At 38.1% G+C, this 13921-nt stretch overlaps 1 protein-coding gene across 2 annotated transcripts in view; it reads left to right on the forward strand.

Moving 5' to 3' along the window:
* The window catches only part of trim67 (tripartite motif containing 67), a 46210-nt gene that overhangs the window by 7174 nt on the left and 25115 nt on the right, over nt 1-13921 (forward strand). For both annotated transcript variants that reach the window (XM_082148693.1, XM_082148692.1), the window contains exon 2: nt 13688-13783. In XM_082148693.1, coding sequence (XP_082004819.1) covers nt 13688-13783 — 96 coding nt within the window. The remainder of the gene's footprint in view (nt 1-13687; nt 13784-13921) is intronic.

The following is a 13921-nucleotide window of genomic DNA, read 5'->3' on the forward strand; positions in this document are numbered from 1 at the left end:
GGAAACAGCTCAGTAAACTCAGGCCACTGACTCAATCTTACAAACCAGACTTTCAGCAAATAAGACACGCACAGTGAGGCTGTAACGTTTCTTAAAAGAAAATTAAACTATCAAATAAAGAATTTGATTTTTTTTTTAGAAATCATACAAAATCACAGAACTAGCAGTATACAGAAAAGCTGATAATAATTTTTTTTTACTCTTTTGATGTGTATCTATTTATAAAAAAGACAGGAAAAGCCAGCAAGTGAGAAATATATATATGAAGAGTTCAGATGCAAAAGCCTCTAAATGCCATCTGAAATTTTCTTATAGAATGATCATTTTTATCAAGCACGTATATTTAAATTCAATAATTTCACTTAAATGGCAATGAAGATTACCTATTAATTGTCATTTAAGTGAAATTACTGAACTTAAATATACAAGCTTGATAAAAATGATCATTCTATAAGAAAATTTCAGATGGCATTTAGAGGCTTTTGCATCTGAACTCTTCATATATATATATATATATATATATATATATATATATATATATATATATAATTGACTCTTATTAATATATATATATATATAAAATTGACTCTTTTGATGTGCATCTATTCATAAAAAAGACAGGAAAAGCCAGCAAGAGAGCTCTTGCTGGCTTTTCCTGTCTTTTTTATGAATAGATGCACATCAAAAGAGTCAATTTAAAAAAAAAAAAAAAAAATTGTAATATATATATATAGAGAGAGAGAGAGCGAGAGAAAGCGAGCGAGAGCGAGCTCCACACACCCTCCTACAAACATGACCCATCCTGTTCAACTCCTTAGTACAGAATCCTGTAATCTAGCGAGTTTCCATGGTTACACATGAATATTACGGCAGTGTTTCATTTTCCCACACAACTGGGAAAAGAACCATCAGTGACTGTGGTTTCTTCAAACTTGCTGAACAGACAACCTCTTACCTCTCCTTTTGCTTCATATAAACGCAGAATGAATTTCACTTTGTAAAAAAAAAAATGTCCAGGTCACATTTAATCTCAAAATCAGAACACACACACACACATGCACACGCACGCACGCACGCACGCTCGCACGCTCGCACGCACATTGTGCTAAAAATTCTCACCACTGTAATATTAACATATATTTACTTTTTGTATGTATTCTAAATGGTAGTAAAACATTACCATAATTCATTTTTAACAATATAAATAAACATGAATTAAAACAGTTCAAGTCTCAAGACTATCAGTGTAAACTATAAATACTTTTTAATTTATAATTTAAATAATATATAATTATTGTTAGCACTACAATAAAAAAACAAAAAAAAACTCATAATGATTTTTTTTACACAACATTCTTTTTTTCTTTTCATTTTGGGGTGAAATATTATATGTTCCTGAAAGGTTAATAAGGCATTACATTTCAGCCTGTTCCTTACACAGCTATTATAAGGAATATTGAGCATGAGTCTCATAGACATCTTTCATAGATTTTGACAAACCTGGTTACTATGAACTGTGTAATATGCTTATAAAAATTATATTTTTTTGTGCCATGAAAAACATATGGCTTGGAACAACGTGAGGATGAGTAAATGGCAGCATTTTAATTGCTAGTTCTACTTAATCTGTGCATATTTCAGATCTATTTTCATACTTACTTCTTTAAATATATTAGAGTGATGAGGATAAACAAACCTCAGGGCTTCCCTTACTGTATTCAGCATATTACACACATTCCCGATTCCCTCTGACTGAAGTCAATGTCCAGCATCATGAGGAAAAAAAGCGGGAAAAATGACTAAAGAATCGACATGCGCGTGCAACCTTCATTTCAATGTTTAGAGCAAGATTTGCACCACATTTCTTAGGATGATTAGCCTACAATGTTCTGTCAATTATTCATTTAAAAAAAAATGATGATGCCAATGACTTTCTCTCTTTCCATTTCAAACATCAAAGCAGGGAGATAAATGGAAGAGAGCGGCAGAGAGAGGGATGGTGTCATCAGTAGGGAGATTTGTGTGAGCCGGGTGGGTCAGATGGGTGATTGGTTCTGCTGACCTCCAGATGTACAGCATTAATCACTCAGTGGCCCGCAGAGACAGAGACAAAGACAGAGACAGAGACTCCAGAGCCTAATGAGCTGCTCACGCTGCAAAAATCATTTTCTTAATCAGTCATTTTCTCCCGTTTTCCATTCAAAAATATAAAAATATTCTTAAAACAAGATACATTTACTTGAAGAATTAAAAGCTGTGTAAGATATTAAAAAACATTTTCAGAGAATATGTCTTGATTTAATTAATTCTCTATTTAAATCCTAATATCTTACTTTATTTTTCTTCTGAAGTAAATCAATCTTGTTTTAAGATGTTCAAGCCTCGTTGTCGGTCCAAATCCGTGTGCATGTCCGATTGAAATCCGAGGAGATTTTGCAACTGTGAACGGCAACATCCGAGCGACATTCATTATGTGGTTTGTATAAAAGCTTGTATCCGCCACAGAATAAAAAATAAAAAAGGTAATTGCAACTTTATAACTTGCAATTTCGGATTTGTTTATCTCGCAATTCTGACTTTTCTCGCAATTGCAAATTTATATCTCGCATTTCTGACTTTATAACTCACAATTGTGAGTTTATATCACGCAATTTTGACTTTTCTCGCAATTGCAAATTATATCTCGCAGTTCTGACAATTTCGGATTTGTTTAACTCCCAATTCTGACTTTATAACTCGCGAGTTTATATCTTGCAATTATGACTTTTCTCGCAATTGCAAATTTATATCTCGCAATTCTGACTTTTCTCGCACTTGCAAATTTATATCTCGCAATTCTGACTTTATAACTCACAATTGTGAGTTTATATCATGCAATTCTGACTTTTCTCACAATTGCAAATTTATATCTCGCATTTCTGACTTTATAACTTGCAATTTCGGATTTGTTTAACTCGCAATTGCGAGTTTATGTCTTGCAATTCTGACTTTTCTCTCAATTGCAAATTTATATATCGCAATTCTGACTTTATAACTTGCAATTTCGGATTTGTTTATCTTGCAATTCTGACTTTATAACTCGCAATTGCGAGTTTATGTCTTGCAATTCTGACTTTTCTCTCAATTGCAAATTTATATATCGCAATTCTGACTTTATAACTTGCAATTTCGGATTTGTTTATCTTGCAATTCTGACTTTATAACTCGCAATTGCGAGTTTATATCTTGCAATTCTGACTTTTCTCGCAATTGCAAATTTATATCTTGCAATTCTGACTTTATAACTCGTTTATGAAAAAAAATTTGTTTCTGGAAATCAGTTTCAGTCTGACTGATCTGATTAGATTTCTCGTGGTTATGTGACTTTCTCACGCCACGTAAAACGTAAATGTCAGACATTGTTATAGGAAACTGCTGTAGCTGCTGTAACAAGTGTCGGACGATAAATAAAGTGCTTTGAACCATGCTAACACCAAACTCCTCTGTCCTCTGTAGTTTCCTATGTGCATGAGGAGCACTAATTTGCAACTATTTTATGTTTTGGCAAATTGGTGGCAAATTTGTATGATCTGTTTATGTCCCACTGAAGGTTAAAATTTGGTCACTGTAATGAAGTTAAAGCTCAGGGAAGAAGGAGGTGGAAACCAGCGAACATTCAATGTAAAGTTTCATGATAAAATAAACAACAAAAGTAAGAAGCAGCCCCTCCCGGACGACTGCCGCATAGAAACACAACATAAAATGTCCCAGGCCTTCACAGACATAATTCACAGTTGTCACTGCTCCTTTTATCCTTGTGGAGCTCCTCCGTGGGACTCCAGACCGGTGTGTGGCACAGATGACGTGCTTATTAAAGGGATAGTTCACCCAAAAATGAAAATTCTGTCATCATTTGCTCACCCTCAAGTTGTTCTAAACCCGTACGAGTTTTTTTTCCTTCTGCTGAACCCAAAAGAAGATATTTTGAAGAATGTTTATAATCAAACAGTTGATGGACATCATTGACTTCCATAGTATTTTTGTTTGCATACTATGGAAGTCAATGAGGACCAGAAACTGTCTGGTTACCAACATTCTTCGAAATAACTTCTTTTGTGTTCAGCTGAAGAAAAAAACTCATATGGGTTTAAAACAACTTGAGGGTGAGCAAATGATGACAGAAAATTAATTTCCCTTTAACATTAGCTCCACTACGGCTCTAGGCCCGCTCTGCCTCATGAGTCAAATCCAGTCATTTTAACAAGAATCCAAGCAATCGGGAATTTAGTATGAGAGTGAAAGATTTCCCTATGCACATTTCGCAACAGGTTTAGTTGGTCACATGAATGACCGCGCTGACCAACAGAAAGCGGCTTGATTTGAAAGTCACTTCTGTGTAAGCTGTACTTCATACATCACTACTGACAACAGACACTTGAACGTTTTTGCCAACAAAATGGCACAAAATTTATTACAAATCATATGTTTTCATACAAATCAAATATTAAATATGAAAATGCCAATTGCCAATTGCCATTTGGTTGTCCAAAGCTGTCATTTTAGGGTTGCCCATTGTCCTGTATAATATGGAATCCACATTAAATTCACATGACATAATTGAACAAATATCTTAGCATCTAACATCCAAACAACTGAAGACCGCTCAGTATTTATTGCATTCTAATCAGTTTAGCATACAGTCAGTATCAGTCTCAGAAAGGACAGATTGCAATGGAAAACAAAGATGGACGTGAAAGAATGAAACCTTTTGTGTGAGTTGTATGAGAGCCCTGACAAACAGACTCTACATTTGACAGCAGGGGAAGGATCAAGGAGGATCAAGCCAGCATCAGCTGACTATATTTGTTTGCTTTTTACAAGTCAGTTTCTAATTCATTTCATTGGTGCACATTTGTTTCACTATATTTCTTACTAAGCTAATAACAATATCTAAACCACAAAGTTGAATTCCCAGACAACAACATAGTGTCGGCCCAGATCTGGCCCACATCTGGTACACATGGATTCCACACAGCCCAGATTCTGGGCCGACACTATGTTGTTGTCTGGGTTGTTAGTCTGTCCATCTTCAGATATTTATGTACAGTCAATATCTCATTATTTGCGTTGGTGTGTCGTTTTAAATGTGTTTATTTTTAAAAACCGAGGCATTGAAGTTGTATGCCAGTGAGACAAAGTCAAAGTGATTGCATCTCAAGTGCATTTAGCACTTACTTCTGTCAAGTAGTGATTGTCCTTTTTATAGCTACGCACACATAGCTGCAGGCGTACACTGACTTTGCATCACATTTCTTTTTTGTTTGCATTTGGGTCAATAGTTTTACTGAAATCTCAAATAATATAAGCTAATGGAGAACGTCCCTCCCGGTAAAAGTATGTGACCCAAATTTTGGGTGTCTATATCAGTTAGGATGCTGCCTTAAAAAGGTCTCAGCCTATCAAGAGGTACCTCACTACATTTTGGAAGAGAGTCAGAAAGGGAGGTAGTTTTGGATGTGTGTATGGTGAAAACGACCCACTCTTTAGTGTGTACTCCCCGAGGACTCACTATCAAGGTCACTACTACATCAGCACCGATTTGTATCGTCTTCTATCACTCACTCACTCACTCACTCACTCACTCACTCACTCACTCACTCACTCACTCACTCACTCACTCACTCACTCACTCACTCACTCACTCACTCACTCACACACACACACACACACACACACACACACACACACACACACACACACACACACACACACACACACACACACACACGCGTTAAACAAACAGCCAGCCTCAGTCCAGCAAACATGCTGATAAGCTAAGTGCCCAATTGCCTTGTCAGAAAAATCAACAAGTTATTGAAATGTCCCTGTGATGTCACACACACACACACACACACATGCACGCACGCACGCACACACACAGACACACACACACACACACACACACACACACACACACACACACACACACACAGACACAGACACACACACACACACACACACACACACACACACACACACACACACACACACACACACACACACAAAGTGCTCATCTTCCACTGTCTATAAATTTAATTTAATTCATGTCTCATCAGCTCTTCATCCCGTTGCTCTGCTGAAGTAGATAATGGGATAATAGCGCTCCACTTTTCCATGTGATTTCATATTAGCAAAGCCTTTTTCTCCGAGCTCTCCACATTATCACAGAATCGCTGTTTCAGTGTATCAATGAAGTGTTTTTCTACTTCTACATTTGCATGTATTCTTTTAGCAGACACCTTTTATCCCAAAGTGTATTGTCCAGCTTTTCATTGAGATTGAAATGATACAGTGACCCCTAAAAGATATTTGTACACCTACGCCACATTTCAAAATGAATGTCACTGAGTTAGATAACAAAATATCAAACCAATTATTGGCATTCACAAAAAGAAGTTTAAATCAAAACATTTCACAAAAATGAGTTTGGATTTTAAATATTGTATGTACAGTACCTTTTAAATATTGTATATACAGTTTGGGGTCAGTGCATTTCTTTGGTCAAAAAGACTGTAATATTGTGAAATATTATTACAATAAAAAAAACTGTTTTCAATTCTAATATATTTTAAAAATTGAATTTATTCCGCTAATGGAAAGCTGCATTTTCAGCATCATTACCCCAGTCTTCGGTGTCACATGATCCTTCAGAAATCATTATAATATGCTGATGCTTTTATTATTATTATCAATGTTGAAATCAGAGCTGAATATTTTCTGAATATTTATATTCAATGAATATAAAGTTCAATAGAACAGCATTTACTTGAAATAGAAAACTTTTGTAAGATTATAAATGTTTTTACTTTAAATTTTCAGCAATTTTACACATCCTTGCTGAATAAAAGTATTAATTTCTTTCATCTGTGTAAGTGACTCTGACCACATGACCTTTGCGCTGACTGTGGTCAATAAACTACAACTATATCTGTGACATTTTGCACTTTAAAGTCTGTTAACACTATTTTAACAAAGCAAGGGAAGAAAATCAGGCCCATTTCTTTGTTTTATTCTTTGGCTGAAATTAGTTTGAGTAGTGTGAAGGAGAGGCAGATTGTGCAGGGTCTATGGACACAAAAGCAGGGGTGAGACAGTGACCCCTATGCATCATTGACCCCAGCAGTGTCCGGGTGTCTTCTTCTCGAACACAGGCACACCTACTGGGAGAAGTGGGCCATGAGAGGGGTATCTGTCAGAGTCTTGTTAGCAGGCTTGGACAGCTTTCCCTGGCAGATGGCACATTAATAGAGCGAGGAGATACGTCTGTGTGTGTGCTGCTTGTGTTTGTTTATGTGTGTGTGTTTCTTTCGTGATTTAAGACCCAGTGATCGAAGAAGGCCAGGGAAGGCCCAGAGGAAGGAGCAGGTGTGAAGGAAATGTGTGTGCGTATGTATGGACTGGTGCCAGGGTCTTTTCCACAGACTTGAGTGATCATTAGTCAGGCCAGAGTCCCATTCTCGGATGATTTTCACCCTCTATTGTGTGCATTACGAAAGCATTGTTTAAAAACAATGTTTGAATCAATTTTCTTGCATAAAATAGATATTTTCTAAAGTTTAGAAATTATCATTTGAAATTCAACAGATTTGTTTCGGATTCCTCTTAACAATTAACACTTTTATTAATAGTTCTCTTAGAACTTAGAAATGTTTTGAAAAAAAGGTAACACTTTATTTTAAGTTGACACAGTTACAGGTTACTACAAATAAGGTGTAACCAAAAAAAGAAATTCTGAATACTTTGAAAGTAATTTTAGAGGCAACATAAATACAATATAATAATTGCCCTTTATTTAATATTAAAGTGCCCCTATTATGTTTTTTTCAGATTTTACCTTTCATGTAATGTCATATAGCTATTTGCGAATGTAAAAGGTGTGCAAAGTTTCGAAGAACGAAGTGCACAACGTCTTACTTCCTTCACCATTCTATGTAGGTTTGTAATCAATTTGCCTAATGCCAGCCTATGGTCTTTATTGGCAAACGTCTACTTTGACCCTTAAAGGTGCATACATATTTTTGACTGCGTTAAAGCACAAAAATACCATTATATGTTATAGGAAACATGCTTGTTTCTCTGAAAAACAATGCTACAGCCAGTTATTTTACTTTGAAATGCGTGTTTCCGTGTCGGAATGTCTGTTTTTATTTTGGTCTGTGCGATCCCACCCACTGCCACTTTACCCAATAGTATTTCGACACCCTAAGCATCCATCTAAAAACGTTTATTAAAAACATGGATAAATCAACTCATCAACTTAAAGTGTAAGGCTTGTCACCTTCTATTGTCCATTGCGCTCATTCCTCTTGTGTGTTCTCAAACTGGCAACCAGTGTGAGCGTCGAGTCTGAGCAGGAGGGGACAGGGAAAACAACTCTTTCCAATATTTTGAATTTGGATTGCAGTACCCATTTCAACCACTAGCTGTCAATATTACTTACTGGACCTTAAACACCGTAGTTGTAACTGAGGCCTGGAAGAGTTTGGTTCTCGTAGACATGTTGAGAAGATAATGTTTTCAGCGCTGCAAATCCACTTTGCTGCACTTCAAAAGGACGAGGACTCGCTTAGGAATTGGTTCGGAAAACCAACGCCATTGTTCGTATTACTGTGTATCAAGTGCTGATGAAACCTCTGAAGCTGAAAATCCGATATGGTAATAGGCATTTAGTTTCAGACATGCTCTGTAAGCGGTAGACCAATCACAACAGACTGGGCCATCTGACCAATCAGAGCAGACAGGCTCTCAGAAATTAGGGTTTTAGAGAGACTGAGGCGAATCCTGAACTGCTTCAGACACTGTGAGAAAAGAAAAGAAGTGATGCTACAATTATGAGAAAATTAAATAGTTTTTTTTTTTAACCTTGGATGCATGTAAACCTTTTGCACAAGACCTACAAAATCAGAAACCTTTAAAATAGCATAATAGGGACACTTTAAATAATGATACAAAACAAACCAAAATGTGGTAACATAGGGTATTTCATTAATGCATTCATTCATTTATTTTTTATAAAATAGAAAAAAATGTAAGATAAGTTTGATGAATTTCAACCAACTTTGTATTCTTACAATGTCAGTAGTAAAATTACAATGGGTTCTCTGTTACCTGCACCCAGATATCAACGTTTTCATATAAATCATATAAATCATGTCATGGAAACTGAAGAAACATTGTACAATAGGTGTTTATGTCAAAAACAAGGTTTCTTAATAAAACCGCATTCTGTTATGCCTTCCAGTAGCCATTGCACTTAGTATTTATTAGTATTTCCATACTTTGCATTAATCCGCTTGTTAAGTCTGACGTTACTGTTTCCAGATCCAAATGCTCTAACAATAAACGGTACTAATATACACTGATGTATATTACTGTAATACTACAAAATAATCATGGTTCTATCTCCTAATATAGACTTGGACTTGGAAACGACTTAAAAGTCAATAACCTTGTCAATATAACTTTTTTTGAATAGAACATATTAGCCTATTTATTGATCTTTTCACACTTTTCCCCCCTGATTTCCTGATCAAGTGATGAGTGCTATTTCAGTGTTCCTACTAAAGATGGATTACTGAGTTGACTTGGTTTAGGTTCTCACACCAACTGTTGTCAAATGTCGGCAAGACTTGAGCTCAAGTTGAGGGTTTTATTAGAGCTCAGATCGTGATAGTTGGCACACACAATAGAGTAGGCTAACGTTTTAACAATAAAGAAACCATAATGCAAAGCTTTTGTTTGCTTTGAGATGATCAAGTCCAAATTATCCTAATTCTGCTGCCTATGGATTATGGAGGTCTGGTAAACCTCTGGGCAAAGCTTCTCGTGACTGAGTATTAAGTTGGCATGTTTCAATAATCTGCACAGACCCGATGTGATACCACCATCATTTAAAAATCAGTCAAATACAAAATTGTTCAAATCCTGACAGATTTGTTTAGGAAAATATGAATGGGACACATGAAAAAGAGTTATTGATTGAAGTGTCTGATGTTATATTGCATTAGTGAATGTCTTAGGACTAGTTTAATCGGTAGTTACGTTGAGTATTGTAGGGTTGGTGTTAGTTGTTGGGAATGTTGTGTGGTATCTTTGTGGGTCTTTGAGAAGTGTTTGAGGATATTGGGATTGTGGGGTGTGTTTAAGAATTCTGGGTAAAGGGTAAAGTTGGATTGCTGGACTGGATCATAATCCTTTGATCCAGGATATTTGTTGGTGTTTGAGGATTTTTTAAAGATATTGGGTGTGTTGAGTGAAGGTTGAAGATGCTGGGTGTGTTGAGCGGTGGTTGAAGATGTTGGGTGTGTTGAGCGGTGGTTGAAGATGTTGGGTGTGTTGAACGGTGGTTGGCTGTGTTGAGTGGTGGTTGAAGATGTTGGGTGTGTTGAGCGGTGGTTGAAGATTTTGGGTGTGTTGAGCGGTGGTTGAAGATGCTGGGTGTGTTGAGCGGTGGTTGAAGATGTTGGTTGTGTTGAGCAGTGGTTGAAGATGCTGGGTGTGTTGAGCAGTGGTTGAAGATGCTGGGTGTGTTGAGCGGTGGTTGAAGATCCTGGGTGTGTTGAAGATGCTGGCTGTGTTGAGCGGTGGTTGAAGATGTTGGGTGGGTTGAGCGGTTGTTGAAGATGTTGGGTGTGTTGAGCGGTGGTTGAAGATGCTGGGTGTGTTGAGCGGTGGTTGAAGATGCTGGGTGTGTTGAAGATGTTGGGTGTGTTGAGCGGTGGTTGAAGATGCTGGGTGTGTTGAGCGGTGGTTGAAGATGTTGGTTGTGTTGAGCAGTGGTTGAAGATGCTGGGTGTGTTGAGCAGTGGTTGAAGATGCTGGGTGTGTTGAGCGGTGGTTGAAGATGCTGGGTGTGTTGAAGATGCTGGCTGTGTTGAGCGGTGGTTGAAGATGTTGGGTGTGTTGAGCGGTTGTTGAAGATGTTGGGTGTGTTGAGCGGTGGTTGAAGATGCTGGGTGTGTTGAGCGGTGGTTGAAGATGCTGGGTGTGTTGAAGATGTTGGGTGTGTTGAGCGGTGGTTGAAGATGTTGGGTGTGTTGAGCGGTGGTTGAAAATGTTGGTTGTGTTGAGCGGTGGTTGAAGATGCTGGGTGTGTTGAAGATGTTGGGTGTGTTGAGCGGTGGTTGAAGATGCTGGGTGTGTTGAGCGGTGGTTGAAGATGCTGGGTGTGTTGAGCGGTGGTTGAAGATGCTGGGTGTGTTGAAGATGTTGGGTGTGTTGAGCGGTGGTTGAAGATGCTGGGTGTGTTGAGCGGTGGTTGAAGATGCTGGGTGTGTTGAAGATGTTGGGTGTGTTGAGCGGTGGTTGAAGATGCTGGGTGTGTTGAGCGGTGGTTGAAGATGCTGGGTGTGTTGAGCGGTGGTTGAAAATGTTGGTTGTGTTGAGCGGTGGTTGAAGATGCTGGGTGTGTTGAGCGGTGGTTGGGTGTGTTTGTTGAGTGGTGGTTGAAGATGCTGGGTGTGTTGAGCGGTGGTTGAGCGGTGGTTGAAGATGTTGGGTGTGTTGAGCGATGGTTAAATATGCTGTGTGTGGAGCGGTGGTTGAAGATGCTGGGTGTGTTGAGCGGTGGTTGAAGATGCTGGGTGTGTTGAAGATGTTGGGTGTGTTGAGCGGTGGTTGAAGATGCTGGGTGTGTTGAGCGGTGGTTGAAGATGTTGGGTGTTGAGCGGTGGTTGAAGATGTTGGGTGTGTTGAGCGGTGGTTGAAGATGTTGGGTGTGTTGAGCGGTGGTTGAAGATGTTGGGTGTGTTGAGCGGTGGTTGAAGATGCTGGGTGTGTTGAGCGGTGGTTGAAGATGTTGGGTGTGTTGCTGGGTGGTGTTTTTAAGATGCTGGGAATGCTTGGTGGTGTTTTATAATTATGGGAATGTTGGGTGGTGTTTGCGGATGCTCAAGCTCTGCCCAAGTGATCTTCTGCTCTTCTTTGGTCACCACTTTGGTCCCCTCACTGGCCCTCCAGCCCTTCACCTGTTCCTCCTCAGCCCTAAGTCTTTGCTGCACCTACCCTCATGAATCCTTGAACTGCATGTTTCCAGTCTGTTTTTGGAGCATCTGGAACCCTTTCCTCAAATGGGGGAGGGGCTCTGTCATATGTTCTGTTTTATGTTTGGACTTTTATCTTGAAATTCTTGTTTCTTTGTTCCCTGTGATTTTTTTTGTCCTTAGGGTTAGGGTTAGGGTTAGGGTTTTATTTAGAATTGTTTCCCTGTGATTGTCTCCCCAGGTGTTTTCTTGTTCTCTCATTAACCCTCATGTATTTAAGATCTGGTTTCCCTATGTTTCATTGTCAGCTATTATTTGTGTTGTACAACACATTCTCGTTCCTTGGAATCGGTTCATGTTTTGGATTCTTTGTTTTTCTTGTTCTTTATTAAATATCTGCATTTGGATTCATTGTTTTCTCTTGCTTTCTTGGACCTGCTTGTTACAAGAATGCTCATTTATGTTCGATCTTTTGAGGATTTTGGGATTGTTTGAGATTGATGAGTAATGTTGGATTGGCATGGCCAGATCAAGTTTATGTGAGGCCCCCGGGCAGTGAGTCTTTATCTTTATTTTGGTGTTATTTCATTAGAATGAAATATGCTGTTTTTGAATGGCTGTCAAAAGTGAAACACACTTCTTGCCCGCGTAATGTTTTAGCTATGGCATGTACCAACAGGGACTAACTGCCTATGCTAACTAGCCAAACCTTGACCTCCTGAGTTGGACGATTTTGGGAATCTGGGGTATGTTTAAGAATGGTGGCAATGTTGGGAGATATTTGTGGATGCCATGTAATGTTGCGTTGATAAGGATTCTAAATAATGGTTGTATTTTAGGATGCATGAAATGTTAGGTAGTGTTTAATGATGATGCTAATGATGCTTGTTGGACAGTGTTGGAGAATGCTGGGAATGTTCAGTGAGATGTAGTTGGTGAATGTGCTATAGATAAGCTTGTGCAGGCCTGTAAGGATGGTGTCTAGTGGTCATGTATGATTCAATTTGTGTAATGTGATGTTAGTGTGCAAAATAGATATAAGGTGTACTACAATTTGTCAACTGTTTTATGTAGCATGAATAGATTAAAGTCCCCCTGTGGTGAAAATCAAGCTTTTAATGTTGTTTATATGTCTATGTGGTGTTTTTAATATGCTTGGAGACAAACCATGTGCAAATTCATAAGTCAACACCATTGCTGAGTATTTTCTCCTTAAAACTGCAGTGAACCAAAGACAGTCTCAAAAACGCGGTTTGAAATCGCTGGTGTTTCTGACGTCACAAACTACCTTGTAACCAATCAGGTCAACGTGTGATTGTCAATGAGTGGATCTCTGAGCTGGTGCGAGTGAGTGGAGGCGGGGCTAATTAATATATTCATAGAACCACGAATACTAAATGAGGCAAGGGTGTAGAGTTACATTCAAGCTATTTTAAGGCATGACGTTTTTTTTTAAGGAAAATCGTTTCGATGATCAAAGATAAGTTTTAAAGGATAAAAATTTATTTTAGGGATCAAAGATGAGTTTAAAGGGCTAAAATGATTGACTACAGGGGACTAAATTGAATTTACATAACATATATTCACTTGCAGCTATATCAACAAATGTTTTTAGATGAAAAGATTTTGAAGCATGTTAAGCTTGTGACCCGTGTTTTTGTGTGCAGTGTCAGCTGTCCCAGGCGTTGAATGGAGTGTCTGACAAAGCCAAGGAGGCCAAGGAGTTCCTGGTGCAACTGAAAAATTTGCTTCAGCAGATACAGGTAAACTCTTCAACAGGCTTTGTTATGTGTTATGATGTATGAGAAATATAAAAATGATGAAAACTCATAAAATATTAAATGCTTACATAGGAGTATCACTATGTTTTGAACACTTATGAATAAAAAATTGCCTTCACA

This window comes from Leuciscus leuciscus (assembly GCF_965113295.1).
Source record: "Leuciscus leuciscus genome assembly, chromosome: 19".
In the NCBI taxonomy this organism is placed as follows: Eukaryota; Metazoa; Chordata; class Actinopteri; order Cypriniformes; family Leuciscidae; genus Leuciscus; species Leuciscus leuciscus.